The following is a 25,773-nucleotide window of genomic DNA, read 5'->3' on the forward strand; positions in this document are numbered from 1 at the left end:
GCTAGCAAATCATTAAGCTCCAGTCATTAGGTGGGCTGCATATTAAGGAAAATGGATGGTTTTAAGGAGGATGTGCATGTTGCCCACTTGTTAAGTGGACCTATCTAATTTTTTTTTGGCAAAATCATGTTCATGGTGTACGGCTTTGAATGGTCCAAATCTCTCCCAAGTGTAGAGGGTATCCCCTATACACCATGACATCCACTCATATTACGGAATTCTTTGGCAACATTTTACAAGTGTTTACACATGAAATTTTCCTTAATATTTGAATAGCGATTGGTCAACTGATGCTTGTGAGAAATAAGAGTCATTAGTTTCTGTAAATTCAAAAAGGAATGTAACAAATGTTGATGACTAATTTCAGGGAAAGCTACAGTGGGGACAAGAAATAGGGGTGAAAAGGCTTTCAAGAAGTTCTGGGCAAGGACTAGAAGAATTCAAAAACGAGATTGCATTAATTGGAAAACTCCAACATATGAATCTTGTTAGACTGCTTGGTTGTTGCATTCAAGGAGAGGAAAAGATACTGATTTATGAGTATATGCCCAATAAAAGCTTGGATTCCTTCCTCTTTGGTTGGCTACTTTAAAACTTTCAGTTCTATTAATGTTTCTATTCTTTCTGTTAGTTAATTAAACTAATCACCAAATTCACCAAACAAAGACCCACGAAAGGGCCTCTTACATTGACATTTGGCAATGCATTCATGCCAGATCCAGCTAAAAAAGAGCTACTGCATTGGGGGAAACGCATCCACATCATCGAAGGGATTGCTCAAGGCCTTCTTTATCTTCACAAGTACTCCAGATTAAAAGTCATTCATAGAGATCTAAAAACCAGCAATATTTTGTCAGATGATGCAATGAACCCTAAAATATCAGATTTCGGAATGGCCCGGATTTTCAGAAACAATGACTCCATAGAAACCACAAAACATAGTAAGTAAAACTGATCCAAACTTTATTTGACTTACATTTTTCTCTTCATTCAACATAGTTGGTGTGGTACTAAAACTTGTTCAATGATGTAATCCAGTGGTTATATGTCTCCTGAGTATGCTTTGAAGGGCCTTTTTAAAATAAAATCTGACGTCTACAGCTTTGGAGTTATACTACTAGAGATAGTGATTGGCAGGAAGAACAACGGTTTCTACCACGACCGCCACCTCAACCTTCTTGGATACGTGAGCAACTAAATTAAATCTACATTTATCTGAACTTTTTCTTCATTTCCCGTGATGTAACATTTTCTGTGAAATGGACATGTTCCAGGCATGGGAGTTGTGGGAAGGAGGAAGGGTTTTGGAGCTGGTGGACCCAATGTTGGGCGATTCGTCTCCAACGTTCGAGCTTTTAAGGTGCATTCATGTTGCGCTGTTGTGTGTGCAAGAACATGCAACGGACAGACCCACCATGTCAGATGTTGTTTCCATGCTTCGCAATGAGAATATTGCTCTGCCTGCTCCCAAACAACCTCCATTTTCTAGTGGGAGCATTCATACTGATGCAAATTTACATATGACCAGTGAGGGAGCTTGTTCCGTAATTGATGTTAACACTTTCTGAGGTGGAAGGCCGATAGTAGCACTTACTTCCACTGTGAATTTTTTTTTATTTTTTTATTTTTTTTGGGAATTTTACTATCTTTCGGTCAATGGTTTGAAAAAACCGATACTTCTAAATTATTTCTCCAAAACTGACTTTTATTTGCACCGTTAGCTCCAAAACCGCTCGCCGTGAGTCGGGCAGTTTGACCAAAGTACTCTTATGTTGACGAAATTACCCTTGTCAGCCTTTAATACGGAAAGTTTCTTTTCATGTACTTTTAAGAAATAAACAAAATGATGTGGGGCCAGCTTCCATCATACCTGTTACGAATCCGAGCCATTCATCATTTTTACCACCTCATTTTAGGTGTGGGCCCAAAGTTTATGAAGATCTAGTGAACACGTGGTTCTCATGACAAGAAAAAGTGGATCATGACTTGCAACCATTGAAATTATCTATGGTCTGTTTTTAATGCTTTTAGGCCATAAAACCCGTTGAAATTGCATTCTCAACTGTTTAAAAGGCTATTCCCAGTGGCCTTGAACATAACCAATTCTACCCTGATCTAAAATGTTTGTGGCAGCATGAAAACTTGAAGGGCCTAGGTTCAACATGCAATGTTTGTTATCTGTCGTGTGGCCTACCTTAGCTTGGGATCTGGATAATTTTTTGGCCCAAGTCATAAATTTATATGAGGAAAATGATCTACCGCTCAGATTTTTTGCAAAGAAACGTAGAGATGTATGGCCATTTCACACCCACATCTGATATGTAAGTGACAGGTGATTTTTCATGCAACCAACTTGGGCCCACCTTCATGATGCTTTTCGTAAATTCGAATCATCCATCATTTTAGCCATTTCATTTTAGGACGTGTGCCAAAACTCAGGCAGATTTAATACAAAGGTGGGTCCAACAACAACAACAACAACAACAACAACAAAAAAAAGAAGATTGTTTGAAAGGCCCTGGTTCAATATGCACTATTACCTGCCATGTGACCCACCTGAGCTTCAGATAAGGATAATTTTTTGGCCCAAATCATAAATTCATATGAAGAAAATGATGGACGGATTAGATTTTTTGAAAAGAATATGATGGCCCCACGTGCCGTATGTAACGGTGCTTATGCAGATGGCATGGAATGCTCCTAATAGAACTATTTCAATCATTCAAAAAGTGGTCCACAGTACGACTATCTTGTGGAGTATCCATGGTGGGGCCACCCACCACATCAATGCTTCCGATTACTGAAACTTGGTCCATCAGCGGCTGGGTCATAACACGATGTACTCCTGACTTAGTGCACATGGTACACTGATCACCAGATTATCTTCCTTTTTCGATGGACCATGGACCATGTTATAATTTCATCACATCCTTCATGAGGCGGCTAATATGATGGATGGTTTGGATCTGATACAATTATACCACGTGTGCAACAATGACACAAAGTTTACCAAACATGGCACATGCACAGAACAGCAAACACGTTCAACATGCAAACACATCCGAATAGGTTTTGGACATAAACAGGGTAAAAGCGTGGTTTGTCACTTGAAAAAGAGTAGATTTGGCATTTTTACATATAACATAACCTCTCTTAGTCAGTATATATATGAAAACAGTAGGCTGCAGTGGAGAAAAGTTTAAAAGTAACAATTTTTCAATTCATAGACCAAAAAGATTGGCGGAGAAAATTCCACTTGCTTTTCTTTTTTTCTTTTTTTTTTTCTAACGCACGCACACACTCCCCACACACTCACACTCCAGTGGAATTTCACCACTTGCTTTTATCATAGTAACTTTCCTTCCCTAATTTTTCGTCTAAAACTCACTAGAAATTTTCCTTTCTCGTATTTTCCAAACAAAAGCATTTGGTAATACTAATGAGATTTTTGTCCAGAAACGTATGCAAAACGATCTTTTACTAATATTGGTATTTTCATCTCATAGTGGAAATCCTAGTTTCTCTATTCTCAGTTTTGGTTAAGCAACTAAGCTTTGGGTGAGGATCGCAAATGGACTAGATCTTGCGCATGTCCTACAAATTGCATTTGCAATCTCTCTTCATGTGTGCTCCATGGTAAGGGCCGCACCATCTTGGGTGAGGCCAAGCCACACCTAATCCGGACCAGTTTTACCACTCATTTCCTGGAGGCATGTTGCGTACAGAGTAAATCATTTGGCTCAAGTATACCATGTAAACTCTGTGGGCCAGCCACCATGAATGTACGGGTCTTATCCACACCCACACCTTTCATTCATTTCTTTTCATATCATTTTATGGCATCAGCCCAAAATTGAAGCATATCTAAAACTTTATTGAACCAAACTACAGTAACAGTGGGAATAGTGATGTCGACAGTTAAATCCTTTCTCTGGCTAACAATGATATTTATTTATTATCCAACATATTCATAAGATGGCACAAACATAACATGGATGAAGGGAAAACACAAATATAAGATTGATGCAAAACTTTCGTGGTTCCCAAGAATTACTCATAAGGATTCTGTTCAGTTCAAACCTTTTAGACATTGCCCTAACCTTATTTGGTAAAATGGATGGACAAAATGATAAAATACATAAATAACAGTGGCCCCACAGAGTACTCTATATGCTAAGCATACTGGGTTACAAGGCAATGAGCTTCCTGATTTCCTCTGACAAAGACTCAGATTACCTACTGCATAACGTAGAACCCATGTTGTACTATGTATATGCATTACAAAACCCTGTGGGCCCACAATGATGTACGGGTCTTATCTACACCATTCATTTCTTTTTCTTTCTTTTCTTTTTTTTTTCGAATTATAATTTTATGGCATGATGCTAAGATTGAGTCAGATCCAAAGCTTAAGTAGACCACACCATAGGAAGAAGTGAGGATGATGATGCCACTGTCGAAACTCTCTTAGGGTGACAATGATGTTTATTTACCATGTAACCTGTTCATAAGGTTTTATAGATATGATGTGCATGCATGTGACTGGTGTAATAAATGCATATCGGCATATGTTGCCTCACCGCACCACTCTTCGTCATAATTATGGCCGCGTGCGCATATGTATGGTGCCAGGTTGCTCTCATAACACACTCTTATTTTTCAATGCAAAGAATTAGGAAAGAATTTTAATATAAAAATTTAATTTTCTTAACTTTTCAATATAAAACAACTTTTTAATGTAAGACAAATTAAATACAATTAAGGCAAGTGAGTTAACAAATGCAAAAAATAAATAAATTTTTCAACTTTTTTTATTATTATTTTATTTAACACAAACCACTGCTAACCATAGTAAAGCTAATGATCCAACCGTTCCTGATAACTAAGGCTTCAGTTAGTTGAACTGAGTGAACCACCACTCCCTCTCGCCTAAGTTGCATCTCAAGCTTACCAGCATGTTTGACCCCACTGGGACCAGCTGAAGAAGCAGTCAGACGATCAGAGCCAGTCATCTTCTTTAGGGTCCTGTAATGGGCCGTGAAGTTGACTGTGAGCTGTTTCCCACTGTCAATATCAGCAGCCAATATTTTCTGTTCATCATGCATTTCAGATTATGTTCTACTGTGATGTTTTCATGACATCAAATCAGTCCATAATGTGAAACCCATTGTGCTCTCCTTCAAGACCTATCCAAAACCTAGATGGTTACATCATGTAAAACCATGTCCAAAACCTCTAAAATTACTTTTAGTGTAGCCCACCTTAATTTAGGAATGGTCTGGTTTCTGGGTGTCGGTTAATTGATGGCTTGTTCAAAACAAGTTAGGCATTGCACACCATCAAGAAGGTTTACATGGGTCCTTACTCTTTGCCGCGGTGGTAGACTCACAACAGTTTCAACACCTGGTCAAGGATCCGCGTATCATTATCACCACCGCTACTTCCTGCAGTGTGGTCCACTTGAGGTTTGGATCTACTTAATTACAGATGTCATACTATAAAATGACGTGGAAAAATGAATGAATGGCATAGCTCGGTCGGCCCCACAAAGCCTCTGCCCGGACGTAATCCGTAAGGTAAGCCTCTTCCTAGTGCGCGGCTGATACTGACAGTTCCGTGGTGCGACCCAACTGTTTTTATTGGTTTGGCTAAAATTCGCATGAGTTGAAAAATGAAGGGACGCAGATTTCCTGAAAGTAACCCAAGAGGGCATCACCAGAGGAAAATGTAGGAGTTGAGTGACGACCGTTGAAACGTTCATCCACGTGATAATGACCATATGAATAGTTTAGATGGAAGATAAACATCAAGGTAGGGCCTTGGAAGATTTCAATGGTGGACATTTCTTTCCCCACATATCCCTTTGTGTGCCCCACTTAAGTATTGAATCATCATCATTAATTTTATTATGTTCTAAAATGAGCTGGAAAAATGGATGAAGGGGGTGGATTTCTCACAAACATCCAGCTTATCCACCATTAGGGGGGTACACGAATCGAGCTAGCTCAGTTAGCTCGCGCGACTGGACTCGAAAAAAGCTTGATTCGGCTAGGTTAGAAGCTGAGTTCGAGCCCAGTCGAGCTGGCCCTAGCTCGACTTGACTCAGATCGATCTAGTTCGGTGACTTGGTTACTTTGATATTGATGCTGCTCACCAAGTGTTTTGATGAAATGACTTAACATACTTTGATATTGATGTTGCTCACCAAGTGTTTGACGAAATGACTCAACGAGTGTAGCGAGTGGCAAGGAAGGTATGTACTCAGCCATGCTTCTCACAAGGTGGAGCATGTACTCGGCCATGCTTCTCATGGGGTGGAGCAACTCGAATTTAGGTAGCTCACAATTGATGGACGTTGGTTGGACTTCAGTGCAGGTCCGAATTTGCACGGAGTGGGTCACTACAAGGCTGTACATGTGGTCGCTCATTGCCCCACTAATCTTGCCAGACCGTGAGTTTGCATGGACCTTTTATGTACCAGAATTTGGTAGAATATATATATATATATATATATATATATATATATATATATATATATGAATTGGATGCATGTTAGTTTGTGCAAACTCGTTTGTTGTGTTGAAGCTGTGGTAAAAAGAAGAAGAAAACAACTAGTAAATTCATTTATTTAAAAAAAAAAAAACATTTCAAACTAGTAAATTTTGAACATGCCGTTCAAGTGTTTGTGAAAAAGTTGCACAGACGAACTTGGCTCAGATCTGATCGAGTACGGATTAAGCTACTGCGACGTCGAATCTGATCGGATTAGGCAAGATCCGGTCCGACCCGGACCGTTGCCCAACTCTACCCCTGTCCACCATCATCGCTGTGAGTCGGCCTAAAGTCAATTCGGTACTCAGGGGCGCAGTTTGGTGGATCCTTGGATCTACTGAGCTTGGTGAATCCCTGACTGTTGGGCCTACTGTGATGTATTTTACTTACATCTACAGCATCCTTCTATTTTAAAAGCTCATTTTAGGGCATGAATCTAACAATGAAGTATATCTAAATCTTAGGTGGATCATACCACAGGAAAAACAGTTTTGATTGAGTCCTCACCATTAAAACCTTCACGGGGCCACCGGAATTTTTATCTTACATCCAACCAATTGATAAGGTCACAGAGGCCTGAATGAAAAGACCACACAAATATCATCTTGATCCAGGACTTTTTGTGGCCCACGAAAAGTTTTTAATGGTTGATTACCACTGTTTCCTGCACTATAGACCACCTGATATTTGGATCTGCTTCATTTTGGGATCATGCCATAAAATATTTTTCAAAACGAATGTACCGTGTGGATATGAGGCACGTAGACCACGGTAGGCCCAACGGCCAGGGAAACTACACACTTCGGTGGATCCAGTGATCATCAAAGCCGCGCCGCATGACCATAGCCCATTTTCTCTTCTAGCCGCCACTGGGACCCACCAATTTGACGGAGAGGGTTCTAAGAACTATGTGACGTTTGTCCATTGAATCATTTATGGCTGTGGTCCTGTGGATGGGTTAGATGGAAAACAGACGGCATGTACAGTAGCGATTCGCCGATACAAGGTTTCCACGGGACGTGGATTTCCTGGGAAAGCCGTTTCCAGGAGTCCTGGCCCAGGACCCAGCGTGAATTTTATCAGATATCCACTCTGTTCATCCGATTTTTTAGCTCATTTTAGGACATGTATCAAAAAATGAGGTGATCAAAAACTCGAGTGGGACACACGAGATGAAACCGTGGGGAACAACAACCGTTGAAATATTCATTTCTCTACGAAGCTTTTGTATCAGGCCAAGTTTTTTGCGTTTTCAGTCCATCCCAGTGGGGATAACCTTATAAGCGGATTTTATGGCATATACATCAAGGTGGGGTCGTGGAAGGTTTCAACGGTGGCCATTTCTTTACCCAGTTTTGCCTCTCGAGTGGCATTCTTGAGTTTTGGATGCACCTCATTTTTCATCTCATGTCTAAAATGATCTGGCCAAACGAATGGACGGAGTCTATTTCTCACAAACATCACGGTGGGCCCCACCGTGATTCCGAGCGTGGGGACTTCATGCGAAAGGCTTTCGCAGGCAATCAGCTTCCATTTCCACACGAGTGCTATTTCATGGAACTCCTCGCAAATTCATATGATATAATAAACGAAGGAATAGATAGATAACAGATATAACACCACAAGCGTACGCTCCAAAGACCTTAAATCTCTTGTAGAATCTCAGGATGAGGGTTCTTGTTTTTTCACTCTTTATTTTTCTCTTCTCCTTATTTCTCTCCCCATCTTGCACTTCACTTCACTTCCTATCCCAAAACCAATCTCTCAAAGATGGCCAAACGTTAGTTTCCGAAAACAGAAACTTTGAATTAGGGTTCTTCAGCCCAGGTACCACGAAAAACCGCTATGTTGGGATATGGTACACGAATATTCAGGTCCAAACGGTCGTATGGGTGGCTAATAGAGAAAACCCACTTACGGATTCTTCTGGCATCCTATCGGTTGGGGGTGATGGAAATCTCGTGATCCTTGATGGAAGTGGAAACACTCTATGGTCATCAACCATTTCCACCACCTTAAAGAACTCCACTGCAATGCTCTTAGATTCTAACCTCATTTTGGCCGAAGGAGCTTCAGCCAATGGTCGAGAAAGAACCTTATGGCAAAGCTTTGATCATCCTACAGACACACTAATGCCAAAGATGATGATTGGTGTTTATCTAGAGACGGGCAAGAAACGGTCCTTAACGTCGTGGAAGAGCGAAGACGATCCGGCGCCAGGGAAGTTTTCTTTAGGCCTTGAACGGCAGAAAGTGCCACAAGCTTTTCTCTACAATGAGTCCCGTCGAATTTGGAGAAGTGGACAATGGAACGGGCAGTTATTCGTGGGGATACCCAAAATGCATTCTGTCTACCTCAACGGATTCATCCTTGAAACTGATAGGGATGAACGAATAATGTACTTAACACACGATTTCTCATCTATCATTGTAAGGGTTCTGGTAGATTGGTCTGGAATGGTGAAGGGACTGATGTTAAGGGAAGATAGTAAGGACTGGTCTCTTAGCTGGTGGCAATCCATCAGTCAGTGCGATGTTTATGGAATGTGTGGGTCTTTCGGAAGCTGCAACCCCTCAAAATCGCCGATTTGTGCATGTTTGATAGGGTTCCAACCCGAGTCGGCTGAAGAGTGGGGGAAGGGGAACTGGTCAGTTGGGTGTGTGAGGAGAACTCAGTTACAATGTGAGAAACCTGGAAATTATAGTAGTATGATGGATGGGGAAGGTGATGGGTTTTTAAAGATGGAAAGGGTGAAATTGCCAGATTTTGCCGATTGGTTGAGCCTTCGTGATGCGAAAGGATGTGAAGCTGAGTGTTTGAAGAACTGCTCCTGTGTTGCCTACGCATATGTTAGCGGGATTGGATGTATGATATGGGTCGATGGTTTGATCGATATACAGGAATTCTCTTCCGGAGGAGAGGTGCTTTACATTCGTCTTGCCAACTCTGAACTTGGTGAGTCTGTTTTCCTGCTTCTTGGAATTTTCATCAAGTAAAATCGAATTAAAAAAATTAAAAAAAACTCATCATCAGAACATTTTGGAGTGAAATGCTATCAGCTGAAGTATATCATGAGTATTTAGGCTATGTTTGATAGATAAGAATCCATGTTTTACAAAGATTTCCAGCAATTTTCCAGAATTGAACGACTCAATCTACTTTTGGTATTTTATTGAACAAAAATAGTAGGAAGAAAGGACTTGTGACCTATGGGTTAACTAAAGTCATGGCCGTTGATAGAGTGAAAAAAGAGGAACATGATTCACGTAATTGACCCGAATTCGTTGCTATTATGATTCCATGATATGATGATAATGATTTTAAAAAATGGTGATGTTATTCCTTCAGTCGACCAATTGTCTCAATGGGTGGGAAGTATGGCCATCGTTCCATACATGTTTTTTCAATTTTCAAATGAATGATTTAAACACCTTTTGATCTTCAATTGATTGCAAAATTCATCATTCTAAACATTCACAATTGATTTTTGAGTCCTTTGCTTAGTTGGGGCTCGTTTGGATACATGAGTGAACTGAATTATGAAAAAAAAAAAAAAAAAACATTCACAATTGATTTTTTTTTGTTTAACCATGATGATCTTATGTCTTTCTCAAACGTTAAAGGAAGTGTCCCACTTGTTCATGTTTTCCATTTTCAATCATCCAAACCTTTCACTATAAACTTTCTTTGTTAGTGAGTAGTAATAAGCTGATATAATGTGTTGTGGTTGACAACTACTGTTGGTGTAGCAGGATTAATTTTATTTTTCATTTCTTTGTCAGTTAATTTCCTTTTAGTTACTTTGAACATGACATTTTAGAGGAACGAAATTAGCCGTCTCCGTGCAAGATGTTGCCTAACAAAATATTGGAATGAGATATTTGTAGGATATAGCACATGTGCATGCATAGTCAGGCATCGGCCTAGGTCAGGTCTGGCTAAACTGACTTGAACCCAATCTGGACCCGAAAGTGGACTTGGCCATGCATGCAAGGCCTTGGCGTGCCCATGGGGGCCAAGTTAGAAGGTTAAGCTTCGGCCAAATCTGCGTCGAGCAGGCTACCTTTCTTTTTTTCTTTTATTCTTTTTTCTTTTTTTTTCTTTTTTTTTTTTTTCAGGTAAGTGGAGGAATCATGCTAATAGTGTCTTTGAAAAATTACATCCAGAAATTTGGTTTAAGATTGGTAGCACATCAGTAAAAGCAAATAACCAATGTTCCTATCTATACCTATTTCAGAGACATCTGTAATCAAACGGAGAAGGAATATATAAAAGCAAATGCTGACTCCTCTTCCTCAATTGCATGCTGCATCCCGAGTGATTCACTTAGCAATACTTGATGAAGCCAATTTCCTTGGCATTGGTGCAGAAGCACTGCCTGCAGCACATATGCCCATACTTCCGGATCAACCCATGTGTGTTTCCACGGACCCACCGGGCAAGCACAAGATCTAAGGTAGTAATTCTTCGGATAAGAGTTTCAGACGTTGGTGTGGCCTATCTTCTCTCGTTGCAGTTCCAAGCCCTACCTTCGACAGTCTAAATCTGGATGGATCGCACCTTTGATTTGTAATGATAGGTGGGCTCACAAGATTGTTGGTAGTCTTTGCCCTTGATTGGTTCGATTAGGCTGACATAGAAAATCATCAGTCTGATTTGACTAATGTCAAAGACAAATGGTCTGATTTGAACAATACCAGCGATGAAAAGTCAATTGAACCTGAATCAAAGATAAACGGTTTGGTTTTCTCCAAAATTAAAGAATGGTCCAATTAGATTGACACTAAATATGAATTGTGCGATTATTTTGAACTTTTAGATGAAGAGTCTGATTGGGCCAATATTGAAAATCAATGGCTTGATTGGACTGATATTTTGATTAGGCTGATATTGAAAATCAATGTCCTAATTATTTCAAGTCACATGCATGGTCTAATTTCAATGCTATAAAGAGATGAATAACCAGATGTGAGTGGTATAATTGGGCTGCTATTAAAATTCAATGACCCAATTGCATTGATGATCATGGTATGATTGTGTTGATATTGATTATCAACGGTATGATATCGAAGATGAGAAACTTCATTAGATTTAATTGAATGGTTCATCTTCAATATGGAATATTAATCATCGATATCAAATCAATCAAACCATTCATACCTTACAGTGATATATTCAATCAGACTATTTATCTTTGATATTAGCCCAATGGGGTCATTGATCAATAAAATAAGCCAATCAAACCATTCATCTTTGATATCGGTCCAATCTAACTATTCATCTTTAGCATAATTCAAATTTAATAATTCATCTTTGATATTGGTCTAATTAGGGCGTTCATTTTCAATCTCAGAACAATCTAACCTTTCATTATTTCATCAGAATATGATATAAAAAAATTAAGGGCATGTTTGTTTTACCAATTACTGTAGTAAAGAAACTAAGTAATGATTACAAATTGTTTTACTTGAAAAGTGACATGAAGTGCATTTAACTATAATATTCACAGTGCTTTTATTGTTTGTTTTATCCATATAAAAATTTTATGGAGGGGAATTTTGTATTGTAAAATTATAACGGATACAAATGCATTTATGTGTCCCCTGTTACATCTGTATCTGATTGTCGATTTATATTTTGTATTATTTGTCCGAACAAACACAAACATTGTGAAATAGTAATAATGATTCACTTAAATAACTTTACCATTAATTCGGAAAATAAATGGGCCCTTACACTAGGAGATGGAAAGAGCTCAGGATCCACATCAAATGGTATTAGAGCTGTCGAGGTTAATATTCCAATGCAAATGGAATCGAAGCTCGTGGGCCCCAATAAGATGTTTGGGGCCTGAGCTCTCCGGTCTTCGTGAGCGGTATTAGAGCTATCTGATATTGGGTTCAAGAGCTCAAGATCCACAAAAGTTTGATTTGCTGCTCCGAAACCCGACAAGATTCAGGTCTGAGAACATTGCAGACTTAATAATGTTGGGGTTCAAGAGATCCAGCATAACTTTTAGTAGCTTAAAGCTATCTGGCTTGTGGCTGTTTTGGCAATATAGTTATACAACTCTCTGAACCACCCTTATATTATACTGCTCCTTAATCTCCTCTCCTCTCCTAATTCAATTTAGATCAAAACTCTCTCTCTCTCTCTCTCTCTCTCTCTCTCTCTCTCTCATGTATTTTCTCCATTTTCTGGACGTATAGAAAATGCCAGTTTGCGAAAGAAGAAACGACTAAAGCCACCTCTCGTGGTACTAGTTGTAGCGATCAGTATTCTCCTGGGATCTAGTTTTCTCTTGGCTGCCTTCATATGTTATCGACGGAGGCGAAAGCTCAGACTTCAAGGTAATCTGACACTCTCTTTAGTGAACTATCACGACATACATGCCAATTGATTGATAATAGAGAGCTTGTTTGTGTTTCCTACATTCTGAACCAGCGCAAAGAGAAACCAGTCAGGAAGTACTACTGTTTGAGTTGGGTAGAAATATAGCAGCTGCCAACAAATTTAGAGATGCAAATAACCTCAGAAGAAATGGGACTAATGATTCGGATTTGAAATTATTCAGTTTTGCCACCATATCAGCTGCTACAGATAATTTCTCTGCGGCAAATGAGCTGGGTCAGGGCGGATTTGGCCCTGTTTACAAGGTAATACATAGATAGGAAAGCATTAACATGCTAGAATCATTCAGCTACAATCCATATGTGGTATGCACATTAGGAAAATGGATGGTTTTAAGAACAACCATCTATGTTTAAGGAGAATATGCTTGCTGCCCAGTTATTCAGTGGAGCACTCTAATTTTTTGTCGAAATCATGTTCATGGTGTACCCTGCCTTATGAATGGTCCAGATCTCTCCCAAGTCTACCACAGTGGCACTTGTACCCTATAGGCACATACAGGATTACTTACATCCTGGCTTGAATATGCTATCATGTAGAGGGGCCGCTCTATACATCATGACATCCACAAATACACTGAGCCTTACAGAATTCTTTGACGAAATTTTTGGAGTGTTTGCGCATAAAACTTCCTTCTTGATATTTGAGTAGAAGATGTTCAAACCTATGCTTATGAAGAATATCAGATTAGACTCATATAATTTGAAAGGGAATGTAATAAATGTAGATGGCTATTTCAGGGGAAGCTATTGGGGGGACAAGAAATAGCAGTAAAAAGACTTTCAAGAAGTTCAGGACAAGGACTTGAAGAATTCAAAAACGAGATTATACTAATTGCGAAACTACAACATATGAATCTTGTTAGACTCTTTGGTTGCAGTATTGAAAGAGATGAAAAGATACTGATCTATGAGTATATGCCTAATAAAAGCTTGGATTCCTTCCTCTTTGGTTTGTCACATTAAAACTTTCAGTTTTATTAATGTTTCTATTCTTTCTGATGGATAAGCTAAGTACCAAATGCACCAAAAAATATATGCCCTCTTACATGCACATTTGGTAATGTATCCGTGCCAGATCCTATTAAAAAAGCACTACTGCATTGGGGTAAACGCGTCCACATCATCGAAGGGATTGCTCAAGGCCTTCTTTATCTTCATAAGTACTCCAGATTAAAAGTCATTCATAGAGATCTAAAAACCAGCAATATTCTGTTGGATGGTGAAATGAACCCTAAAATATCAGATTTCGGCATGGCACGAATCTTCAGATGCAACGAGTCTGAAGGAAACACAAACAAGGTTGTTGGCACATAGTAAGTAAATCTGATCCAAACTGTTTTTTTACAAGCATTTTTCTCATCATTCAATATAGTTTCTGTGGTACTAAAACTTGTTCAATGATGTAATTCAGTGGTTATATGTCTCCCGAGTATGCTGTAAAGGGCCTTTTTTCAATAAAATCTGATGTCTTCAGCTTCGGAGTCATACTGCTAGAGATCCTGAGCGGCAGGAAGAACAACAGTTTCTACCACTCCGACCGTTATCTCAACCTTCTTGGATATGTGAGAAACTAAACTAAATCTACATCTATCTAAAAAATTCTTTATGATTACATGATGCAACATTTTGAGTGAAATGGACATATTTCAGGCATGGGAGTTGTGGGAAGGAGGAAGGGTTTTGGAGCTGGTGGACCCAATGTTGGGTGATTCATCTCCAACATTCGAGCTATTAAGGTGCATTCATGTTGCGCTGTTGTGTGTGCAAGATCATGCGGCGGACAGACCCACCATGTCAGATGTTGTGTCCATGCTTGGCAATGAGACTATTTCTCTGCCTACTCCCAAACAACCTGCATTTTCCTTTGTGAGGATTGATACTGATGCAAATTTACTTACAAGCAGACAAAGGACTTGTTCTTTGAATGATGTAACAGTTTCTGAGGTGGAAGGACGATAGTAAAATTAACTTCCACTGTCGTTTTTTTATAGTCGTAAATTGTGTTCGCCTCTTGTAATTCCCATATAAAGATATTGGAGAAACGAATGAGAACTCTGTACTGAAATGTATGAAAAATGATCTTTATGTATTAATATTGGTATTTTCATTACATAGTGGAAATGCTAGTTTCTCTACCCACTTTTTGGGTAGAGCAACCAAGTTTTGGGCGAGCACACACTAGCAACTGAAGCAGATCTTGCACATGTCGGCAATTTGCATTTTCAATCTCTCCCCATGTGTGTCTGATTTTCTTTATTCTGTCTTCTTCTCCATCCATCACAAAGGCTGCTGATACGCTTGATCTTGATTAGGCTATTATACAGTCATATGTACAGTATTTTTCACAGTGGGCCGTACACATTAGGCCCACTAAATGAACAATGTTTATTTCATAACATACACAGTATCAATGAATAAAGACTTCCAATGTGGAATGAACTAGAGTTGGCCTCATAGATAAAATTCATGGTGGAAATGGGCGGCTTAGATCAATCTGGATTTTCTTCCTTACAATATTTGCAGGCAGGGTCCAGGGATGAATATTTAGGCTCGACGACTAATCAATCTGGAACTGATACTGGACTATCTAAACGCCTGACAGAGTGGTTTGCCTTGGGCTGATTTACTACCACTGGGGCCTTGGTGTATGATTAGCAGTTCATCTCAAGCTGTCCTTAGCTCGGTTGCCCCACCTAGATGTCTGTATGATATCACTCCGTCCATCAGGTACGCCCTCTCGTGTTCATTCCAGAGTTCTTTTAGGAAAATTTGTTAAATCACACACCGAAACTTCCAATTTCAGGTGATGTTGGGCACCTGAGTTTTGGCTTGGACTAATATTTGTTAAGTACCTTCATCCTGTTGGGCCGTACCTAATGAACGGGTTGGATGGCACATGGAAGGTTTCTACCATTGGAGTCCCTCTCCTATGATTGCCTGTGGTGCGACCCACCTAAGTTTTGGATGGGCCTGATTTTTGGGCTGAGGGCCAATCATGTGAACGCACACCGAAGGAATTCTTTTTATGAACTTAACACACGATCAAGCGGCTCAGATTCTTAAGTGGATATGTTAGTTTCCCTCCTCATTCCTCATACTTCCTTGAGTGTCTTTCCCTGACATTTCTCTTCTTGACTATTTGGCAACTAATTTCAAAAATGTGAACTAATCATGTTGGACCCGGAGGTGTGGAAGAACCCGTAAACAGCTAAAAACTCGAATTTGGATCCATTCGGTTTGAGACAACTCAAAAACTCGACTCGACTCAATATTTTCTAAGTATAAATTATTATATAATTTGTACTTATAAAGAATATTTAAAATATTTAATTTTCATGTAAATATTATAAAATAAGAAAACTAATAACAAAGAATTCTGTATCCTAATGGTGTGTATTTCCATTTTTAATGAATACTAATTTTACGAGGCGAGTGACAAAGCACGAGTCACCATGATTTGCGTTGAGGCAACCGAGTTTCCGAGTTGCCTCAAGAAATCATCCCAGGTCTGGGCCAAGTCAGTCTCAAGATCAAGTTTCCTAAGGACTCAGCTCGAAATCTTGCAGTGCCAAGTTGACTTGATTGGGTTTTGAGACGAGTCAGTGAGTTTTATAACTATGGTGACTTATGGTGCTGAACCAGATCAAGCCTGAGTTGGACCACGTCGAGTCGCATAAGACTCCTACAAGTCATCAGTTTATGAATTAGACACTCAAGGAAGAGGGTTTCGTTGAAATTTCATTCTCTCGTTTGGTGCAGATCCTGAAATTCACCCATTTCGGCTCTCCTTGACTTCGGTTTCACAAAATAAATAAATAAATAAAAATAAAAATAAAAAATGACTTCCTTGCTAGAACCCTTGTTTTCCAAGGACATATAGCTCCAGGCATCCAAAAAGTCCACGGTTGAATAAGTTACGCAAGCTCGTTTTCTTCTCCAACTGATATTTCTTTTTCAAATCTATTATTCATGTTTGAAATTCAAAGACATCTCATACAACTTTCTTCTTCCAACTTCTCTGCTTGCTTGTTCTCTGTAACCTACTCTTCTAGTGCATCTGTTGCTGTTGAACTAGTCGAATTATTGTTGGCTACAAAATCACAATTGCCCTTGGTCAACGAGAACAACCTTAGGAATCCGATTGTTGGTTCCACTCCAATTGCCGATGGGTCACGACAGAAGTATCAATGGGTTCCTTGTTTTTCCCATCGCAGTGATCTTCTTCTTATTTTGCACAGGATTCTCCCACGCAGTAGTTACCTTATCGCAGGGCCAATTAATAAGGGATGTCGGCTGGGAAAGGCTAATTTCTGAAAGTGAGATATTCATATTAGGATTCTTTAATCCTGGCCTTACCGCTAACCGCTACGTTGGAATATGGTATTACAAGATCGCGTGACAAACAACAGTATGGGTTGCTAACAGAGAAAGGCCACTCGCCTATTCAATTAGTACAGCTCTTACAATCGACACTAATGGGAATTTGGTGATTTTGGACGGGGAAGGGAGCTCCGTTGTCATAGGAGCTTCAGGTTCCGACGCAAGAAATACAGGCATCAAGCTCTTGGATAATGGGAACCTTGTATTAAGAGAAGGAAGATCCGATGACAACAGCATTTGGTCGCAACCACAAGATCTTTGTGAAGTTTATGCTCTATGTGGGGATTTGGAATCTGCACCTCAAAAAGATTGCCTGCTTGCGAATGCCCACTGTGATGCATGTTCCTTGCATCCACACCGTCAATCCATTTAGACAGCTCATTTTAGGCTTGATCTCAGAAATGAAGTAGATCCAAATCTTAGGTAGACCATACTACAGGAAACAGTCGTGATCAAATCCTCACCATTAAAATTTTCATGGGGACTACCGGAGTGTTTATTTACCATCCAACCTGTTGATAAGGTTACAAATCCAAAACTTTTGTTGCCCATGAGAAATTTTTAACAGTAGATTACATATTTTTCCTGTATTATGGTCCACCTTATATTTGGATTTGCTTAATTTTTAGGATAATTCCCTAAAACGAGTGTTCAAAACAGGCGTACGGCATGGATATAAGGCCCCATGATAAGGGATCCCACCCACCTGGCCACGCCCTACAATGCTTTTGAGGCGGGATCCATTAAGTTTTTGTAAGTTAATCTTAAAGTACACTTAGAGTAATTTCGTCATTTTAATACAACGCTTATCGTCATTGGTCCATATAGTCAGCAGTTACGGTGTGTAATGATACCGTTAGTTAGATTGCAACAGCGTACATTTTCCTGCTTGACGCAAACAAAAGATCATCGGTAACTAGAGTTGGGCATCGGACCGAGTCGGATCGGATTAGGTCCAACTCGACTCGGTTTGAAATTTGCAGGGCATGACCTGAACCCGATCCGATCTGGGACCGAGTATAGGTCATCTAACCTGAATCAATCCGAACTCCTGCTGGCCTGAATCGGTCCGAGTTTGACTCGGTCAGACAAACCGAGTCAGATCGATTTGGGTAAGATTCGGTTCATTCATTTCTTTCAATGGAGTGGAAATCATTATTCTCAATCTTCTATGGTGCGATATACTTGATTATTGAATATATTTAAAATTTAGCATCAACCCCTAAAATGATCTGAAAAAACTGATGGACGGTGTGGATAAACTAAAATGTTTAAGATAGGCCCCACATGGTTTACTCAGAGAGATAAAAACATATAGATAGCTTCTTAAATAGGCTTTACACCTGCCACATAGCTTCTTGAAGAAGCTTTATAAAAGTAAAGCCCGTTGCCTATATGTAGCTAGCCTGTAGCTGGCATCAACTGTCTAGCTGCTCTAAGTACGTGTCGTGCGAAGACAGCACGAATGCTCCTCGAGCTCTGAGTTGTGAGAATGGTTCAAAGGAGATCAAAGTTACATGGGCCCCACAGTGATGTATTTATTATATCTACACCGTTCATCTATTTTTAGAGATCATTTTAGAGCATTATCCAAAAAATGAATCATATTCAAAGATCATCTGGACCACACCATAAATAGTGGCGGAGATAATGATTTTCACTGTTAAAAAATTTGTAGGCCCACCGTAACATTTATTTTACATCCAATCTGTTCATAAGTTCACAAGTACCTGATTGAAAAAAGAAAAATAAATTTCATAAGGTCACACATACCTGAATGAAGAGGAAAAACAAATTTTATATTATCCAAAACTTCTGTGACCCTGAAAAGGGTTTCAATGGTAGACGTTCAATCTCCCACTAGTTTTTGCAATGTGGTCCAGTTGATGGTTAGATCTGTCTTATTTTTTGTCTCAAGCCTTAAAATGAGATCGCCAAATGAATGGATGATTTGGATATAAAACATACCTCGTGATCAGACCCACAGAACTTGCTAATGCATGTTACACCAGCTGATCCGCTTCGTACACCCTTCTTCGATCAATACCTGCTGCGACTCTCTTTCTCTTTCCCTCTTTCTCTCTTGCATACACAACTATAGATCATTTCTCAATATATATCTCTCTCCAACAGAGAAATCTAAGCTCCAAAACCCAACGGCAGAAAGAGAAGGATTTGATCTACCACAGGACATCTACTTAGCCTTCTTCTTGCCTTCTTCTTCAACAGAAATAGAGAGATAGATATAGAGAGAGATAGAGAGAGATAGAGAGATAGAGTTGAGGGGCTCAGGTGTACATTGGGCAGAGTTTTTTGGCACCGAACGTAAAGCCTAGGCGGTATATAAAACTTTTGTTTAGAGAGAGATTTACATCCCAAATCGGGTCGGGTCCGGTTTGGACCCTTTCGGTCTGGGTTTTCGAATCGGTTATGTCCGGATACCCATTTTAATCATGTTTGTGTTGCGAGGTGAATTGAGCTGGGACTAGATCGGGATGCTAAAAGCACGGATTTAACGTTCAGAATGCACCAAGGCAAGGGACGGACTCCAGGGGACCAAGATCGACGGAATTACATGCCAGGGATCCGCGAAAATTGAGAAACTGAAGCTCAAGCGGCCTGAAAGTCAGCCAGAATGCAAGATCACTGGGTTTCCATCATCTGTTTGGCTCGAAACTTTATACATGGCTCGAGGACCAAAAACTAACCGTACACGTCAAATTTCAGCCATTGGATCCTCGTGAAAGTGGCTGAACTAACAGATCAGCCCATAAAACCCTGATTTGGGGCCCACCCGCTGTCCGGATACTCTTTAACTTCGGCCCCCACGGCTCAAATGAAATGGGGAACAAGATGGATGGTGTGGATTTCTCATAATCATCATAAAGTGTACATAGTACACTTTTTGCACTAAGACGTGCATGGCAACACAGGGACCGTCTCTTCTTCAAAAAGAAACTCAAAATTAGCCAGCGTCTTCCACGCCGACCGACGGTTGATCCTTGTGGGCCCCACTCATCATCCGTTTAGATGATCTGAACCGTTAAAGTGTCTCAGGAGGCGGCCAAGACCAACGCCTAGGTTTCCTTTTTCCACCATGCAAGCGTACGCATGTTCCCAACCGTCAATCGCAGAATGGACGGGGGAATAGAAAACGACGTGGGCCACACCGATTCTAATAAAAAACTAGCCATTTCCAATTGGTTTTTCGACGAGAATCGAATGGTCGGAGTGGATTCTACACCGGGCATCAAAAAGTGGTCCGCCGACCATCACAGCGCCACAACGCGCAGGCTCTGTTTCGCAACAGAGCCTGCGGTGGATTGTTGTGGGCCACCCTTTGAAGTGATCGGTCCGATCTGGACCGTCCAGTGGACTCCCACGGGCCCTACCTCCCTCGCCTAGGTGGTGGAATTGCAGAAGATAGCTTTAATTGGATTTCGACCGTCCAATCGGAAAACTGACGGTGAATTGAACTAATTCGTGGTTCACCATGAAGCAGATCCAAAACCAATCAGGTTTCACTGGTTTTTCGAGGGGAAACTAATGGACGGGTCGGATTTCTCGTCCAACATCAATCCTAGGCCCACCAGTCATCACAGATGCAAGGCCTTATTTCTTTTTTTGGCGTAAACAGGGAGTCCGGCTCTGTTGCAAACAGACTGCGAAGGAGAATTCGGTGCTCGACTCAGCCACCACTGCCGGAATCCTATAAAGAGAAGGGAGGAAGCATTCACTGGGGGATCGGCTGGGCTTAGAAGGAACGAAAGAAAAGAAGAAGAAAAGAAAAAAAAAGCTGAGGAACGGAGAGAGAGAAGTGAAGCAGCCTAGTTTTGCTTCTTCTTTTCCTTTATATTTCTTTTATTTTTTTAAGACTTAGCCCATTCATGTGTGGCTAAACCTCTTAGCTAGGGCTAAGAGGTGAAGCCTGTAGCAAGATGGGAGATCCTACTTTGTGCCTTTAATTTAAAATTCATAAACTGAATGTGATTTTAGTTGATTGAGGAATTGTTTTTAGTTTTTTTTATGGTCTGTTGTAACTAAAATTATAACGAGTCTACGATGGCTTTGAATATTTCCTTTTCCCTTGATGTTTATGACGTCAGGAAGCCCTGTTGCTCACCATCGTCTCCTGGGCATGGTATGGATGATAGTACCCTTCCTGACCTTCATGGCATGATGATTGGTTGGTAATTAGTTTAATTCTTTTGTTAACTTTGTCTCCTGGGCATGGTGTGGTGATGGAATCCATTCTAATTCATATACCTTTCATCTCTTTAAAATTATATCAGAGGAAGTTCAGTTTAAATTCAATAATTCTTGATGCAGGCATAAGATCTCCCTGATCTCTACAAGTGGATCCTCTAAATCTCTAGTTTCCTTCCTCTGAATTCCTTAAGTTTTCGATAATTATTCCACAATTATTCATTAAATTCTATTTGGTTTAGATCACATCCTAATCTAGTTCTAGTTCTACTTGGTTTCAGATAACGTACAGGTATCAGTCCATGTGGATTCGACCTCGGTCTTACCGAGTTTATTACTACATCACAACCCTATACTTGGGGAGTGAACAAGTTTTTAGCGCCATTGCCGGGGACTGACAGTTGCGATTTTCTGAAATTAATTAGGTTTAGAATTAATTTAAGATTAGAATTTGACTAACTTTAGTTGTAGACTTTTATTTTGATTTCTAGAACCAACTTGTTTTCCTGTTTTATAGGATCCGGACGTAAGTTTCTAAATTGGTAATTCCTTCCTAATCTCTCTTTTTCTACTTTTTAGAATTAGGGTTGAAATTTTTAATTTTAGTATTTTTCTATTTTTAGGAAGTAGTTTATTTTTAGAAACTTTCCTCTTTTGTTACTTTCTAATTTTAACTCTTTTAGAATCTAATTTTGTTTCCTAATTTATTTTTAGAATTTTTGTTTAGAAACTAACCTTCCTATTTTGTAGGCCTTTAAGATAGAAATCTCTAATTCGGTAAGCTCTTTCTCTACTTTCTATTTTTCAGTTTTCTTTTAGTAATTTACCTTCTAGTTTAAGACTTTCCTAATTTATTTTAGAAATTTCCACTTTCTTTTAGGAATTCCTTCTTTTAGAAATCAGTACTGCTATTTTTCTTTTAAAGGATTGTTCTTCTCTTTTTTAGAATCTAACTTATTTTTGTTTTATTTTGCAGGTCTTAACTTAGGACTCCAATTTGGTAATTTCTTTTCAACTCTCTCTTTCTTTCTAGATTTTCTTTTCCTTCCTTAGGATTAGGTTTTTAGTTGAGGGTTGTGAGTGTTTCATGCCCAAGTGGGGCCGTGACAACACTCGACGTCTCTTGATCAAGGAGGATTGGTTGAGGGGTTGATTATCCATCACAGACTAGGCACCGCTCGAAATTTCCCGAGTTAATCAAGTTATGATCAAGACCAACCTCCTTTACTTCCACTAAGGGTGGAGGATACCCAAGATGAGAATGAGGTGCATCGTGCACCCCGCCTCGTACTTTACAAGATTATCTACAACCGGTGGGAGTGAGTATGCCCTCATGCATGATTTTCTCTGAAAACACAGGACAAATGGACATCAAGCCAGGAGTTATCCAACTCTTTCCCAAATTCCATGGACTTGAATCAGAGAGTCCATATTTACATTTGAAAGAGTTCGATGAGATTATAGTTACATTATGTTTTCCTAATGTATCCGAGGATACAATTAGTGAAACTCTTTCCTTTTTCCTTAAAAGAGAAGGTTAAGGCGTGGTTACATTCACTACGTCCCAGATCCATTAGCACATGGAACGACATGTAGGGAATTCATAAAAAATTCTTCCCACATCATAAAACGATTACCCTCGAAAAGCAATCATGAACTTTGCCCAAAAGGAAGATGAAACATTCTTCCAATGTTGGGAAAGGTTCAAAGATTTGGTCAATTCATGCCCACAACACGGATTTGAAACGTGGCGCATTACAAATTTTTTCTATGATGGACTGACATCTTCCATGAGGCAAAAGGTCGAGACGAGGTGTCATGGAGAGATCTTTGAGAAAGATGGGGACGAGGTATGGGGTTACCTCGATAGTCTTGCTGAAAAAACACAATCATGGGACTATTACCCAATGACGAACACCACGTCTAGGCCGACTCAACTAAAGGAGAAAGGTGGATTATATCTCTTGAAAGAAGAGGATGATCTCAAGTGTAAAGTGACTATACTCATAAGGAAAGTTGATGCCATGGAAGGAAAGAAGGATAAGGTTAATGAAATTGTTTGCGGCATCTGTGATTGCAACATTCATACAACTGAAAATTGTCCTACAATACCCACCTTCGAGGAGTATTGAATGAACAAGCTAATGCCGTAAACAACTATCAAAGACCTTTTACTAGACCTAACTCCAATACATACAATCCTGGTGGAAAAATCATCCAAACTTTAGTTGGAGGGATGGACAAACGGCTACTCCTCCAGGTTTCTTCAATCAAAATCCAAATCAAGTAAAACCTCAAGAGGAACCGGTTTAAAATTCCATACAAGAACTTGGCTCAAGCAATGCGGAGAATTACAGATTTATGCCAAAGATAGATTCTCGTATGACGGTTATAGAAAAGGGGATGCTTCTGCACAACCTCTCCCCAATCCTAAACCACAAGACGAGATAAGTCCCAGCTCTTCAAATCGGATGGGGCACGCTAAATCCATCACCACTCTCAGGAGTGGACAGATCATTGATAAAACTCTTTCGGTTAGGCACGAAAAGCCTCAAGAACCAGAAGAGGACAAAAATGATGGATCTAGTGATGCCCCACAAACATTAGAACCGGAACTTCTAGAACAGCCAGTTTCTCCGTTCCCCCAACGTTTGGTCTCACCAAAACCTCTCTCTAACTCTTAGGATATTCTAAAGGTGTTGAAACAAGTGAAGGTCAATATTCCTCTACTTGATGTCGTAAAACAAATACCTTTATATGCCAATTTCCTAAAAGACTTGTGTATGACCAAAAGACGACAAAATATTCAAAAGAAAATCTTCTTGTCTGAGAAAGTGAGTGCCATCCTAAAGCAAGATCTACCGCAGAAATTCAAGGATCCCGGTAGCCTAACCATACCTTGTGTAATCGGGAACTACCGAATTGAGCACTCATTCTTGACTTAGAAGCGAGCGTAAATTTGATTCCCTACTGGGTATACAAACAATTAGGTTTGGGTGAATTAAAACCCACCCTGACCACACTATAACTTGCCGATCGCTCAGTTCGTGTACCAAGAGGGACAATTGAGGATGTGTTAGTCCAGTGTCGATAGATTTTACTACCCCGTAGATTTTATCATCCTGGACACCGAACCCATCAATAACACGAGCACTCGATTCCCGTCATTCTTGGTCGCCCATTCCTTGCCACGTCAAATGCAATTATCAATTGCGGGAATGGTGTCATGACTATGTCTTTGGAAATTTGACATTGGAATCAAACATTTTTTTAATAACGGCAGAAAATTCTGAGGATGATGATGATTTTCACGACATTAACATGATTGACTCTTTCGTGGAAGATACGACACTGACCTTATCCTCCGACCATCTAGAGACGTCCCCGGCCTACTCCCATGATTTTGATAATGACATGATTAGGAGACGTGTGCCTTGCTTGACACCGCACCGATACTTGAAGTTAATCGGTGGAGGCCACAATTTGAAGAATTGCCATAAACCAATGTAGTGCCTCTACCGTCTAACCTCAAGCCGCCGAAGCTTGACCTAAAACATTTGCCCTCTGATTTGAAATATGCCTATTTAGGTCAAGATGAGACTTCCCGGTGGTGATCTTTGCCCACCTAGAGAAAGAACAGGAGAGTATGCTCATATCTACTCTCATTGAGCATAAAGGAGCCCTGGGATGGACGATAGCGGACCTCAAGGGAATCGATCCCTCGATTTGTACTCACCACATATATCTTGAGGATAATGCAAAAATCGCTCGGCAACCACAACGAAGACTAAATCCAAACATGAATGAAGTGGTTAAGGCCGAGGTTCTTAAACTATTAGACGTGGGTATCATATACCCTATATCTGATAGTCAATGGGTGAGCCCAACTCAAGTGGTCCCTAAGAAGTCCGGAATCACCATCTTAGATAATGTCGACAATGAACTCATGCCAACTAGAGTCACTACCGGTTGGAGAATGTGCATTGACTACAGAAAGTTGAATACCGTCACGAGGAAAGACCACTTTTCTTTACCATTCATTGATCAGATCCTGGAAAGGTTAGCTGGTCATTCCTATTACAGTTTGACGGGTATTCGGGCTACAACCAGATAGAGATAGCCCCTGAAGACCAGGAAAAGCCCACATTCCCCTGTCCCTACGGCACCTTTGCTCCCGAAGGATGCCATTCGGACTATGTAAGGCCGCTGCCACCTGTCAGCG

General features: G+C 40.1%; 3 protein-coding genes, 1 long non-coding RNA gene, 1 other non-coding gene and 1 pseudogene across 5 annotated transcripts; 4 read left to right on the forward strand and 2 right to left on the reverse strand.

The window, feature by feature from the left end:
- Positions 1-275: 275 nt before the first annotated feature.
- LOC131237304 (uncharacterized) lies at positions 276-1,117 on the forward strand. Its single transcript, XR_009167169.1, has 2 exons — positions 276-578; positions 717-1,117. It is a non-coding gene; the product is annotated as an uncharacterized LOC131237304 (long non-coding RNA).
- Positions 1,118-8,219: 7,102 nt separating this feature from the next.
- On the forward strand, positions 8,220-9,782 carry LOC131223851 (G-type lectin S-receptor-like serine/threonine-protein kinase At1g11300). Its single transcript, XM_058219411.1, has one exon. It carries the CDS (start codon positions 8,220-8,222, stop codon positions 9,546-9,548), a length of 1,329 nt encoding a protein of 442 aa, XP_058075394.1. The 3' UTR covers positions 9,549-9,782.
- Positions 9,783-10,878: 1,096 nt separating this feature from the next.
- Positions 10,879-11,923, reverse strand: LOC131223916 (small ribosomal subunit protein uS14-like; annotated as a pseudogene).
- Positions 11,924-12,296: 373 nt separating this feature from the next.
- LOC131223985 (G-type lectin S-receptor-like serine/threonine-protein kinase At1g67520) lies at positions 12,297-13,928 on the forward strand. The gene is made up of 4 exons (XM_058219602.1): positions 12,297-12,427; positions 12,772-12,902; positions 12,997-13,208; positions 13,704-13,928. Exons 1-4 carry the CDS (start codon positions 12,297-12,299, stop codon positions 13,926-13,928), a joined length of 699 nt encoding a protein of 232 aa, XP_058075585.1.
- Positions 13,929-14,054: 126 nt separating this feature from the next.
- On the forward strand, positions 14,055-14,943 carry LOC131237297 (receptor-like serine/threonine-protein kinase SD1-6). Its single transcript, XM_058235001.1, has 3 exons — positions 14,055-14,278; positions 14,377-14,527; positions 14,616-14,943. Exons 1-3 carry the CDS (start codon positions 14,190-14,192, stop codon positions 14,922-14,924), a joined length of 549 nt encoding a protein of 182 aa, XP_058090984.1. The 5' UTR covers positions 14,055-14,189; the 3' UTR covers positions 14,925-14,943.
- Positions 14,944-23,186: 8,243 nt separating this feature from the next.
- On the reverse strand, positions 23,187-23,292 carry LOC131222450 (small nucleolar RNA R71). The gene has a single exon (XR_009160055.1). It is a non-coding gene; the product is annotated as a small nucleolar RNA R71 (small nucleolar RNA).
- Between the last annotated feature and the right edge of the window lie 2,481 nt (positions 23,293-25,773).

This window comes from Magnolia sinica, chromosome 1 (genome assembly GCF_029962835.1).
Source record: "Magnolia sinica isolate HGM2019 chromosome 1, MsV1, whole genome shotgun sequence".
NCBI lineage: Eukaryota > Viridiplantae > Streptophyta > Magnoliopsida > Magnoliales > Magnoliaceae > Magnolia > Magnolia sinica.

Coding starts and splice junctions, on each gene's coding strand:
- LOC131223851 (XM_058219411.1), top strand. CDS start 8,220: ATGAGGGTTCTTGTTTTTTCACTCTTTATTTTTCTCTTCTCCTTATTT.
- LOC131237297 (XM_058235001.1), top strand. CDS start 14,190: ATGAACCCTAAAATATCAGATTTCGGCATGGCACGAATCTTCAGATGC. Junction 14,279..14,376: donor AACAAGGTTGTTGGCACATA/GTAAGTAAATCT, acceptor GATGTAATTCAG/TGGTTATATGTCTCCCGAGT. Junction 14,528..14,615: donor ATCTCAACCTTCTTGGATAT/GTGAGAAACTAA, acceptor GACATATTTCAG/GCATGGGAGTTGTGGGAAGG.
- LOC131223985 (XM_058219602.1), top strand. CDS start 12,297: ATGGAAAGAGCTCAGGATCCACATCAAATGGTATTAGAGCTGTCGAGG. Junction 12,903..12,996: donor GCGAAAGCTCAGACTTCAAG/GTAATCTGACAC, acceptor ATTCTGAACCAG/CGCAAAGAGAAACCAGTCAG. Junction 13,209..13,703: donor GATTTGGCCCTGTTTACAAG/GTAATACATAGA, acceptor TGGCTATTTCAG/GGGAAGCTATTGGGGGGACA.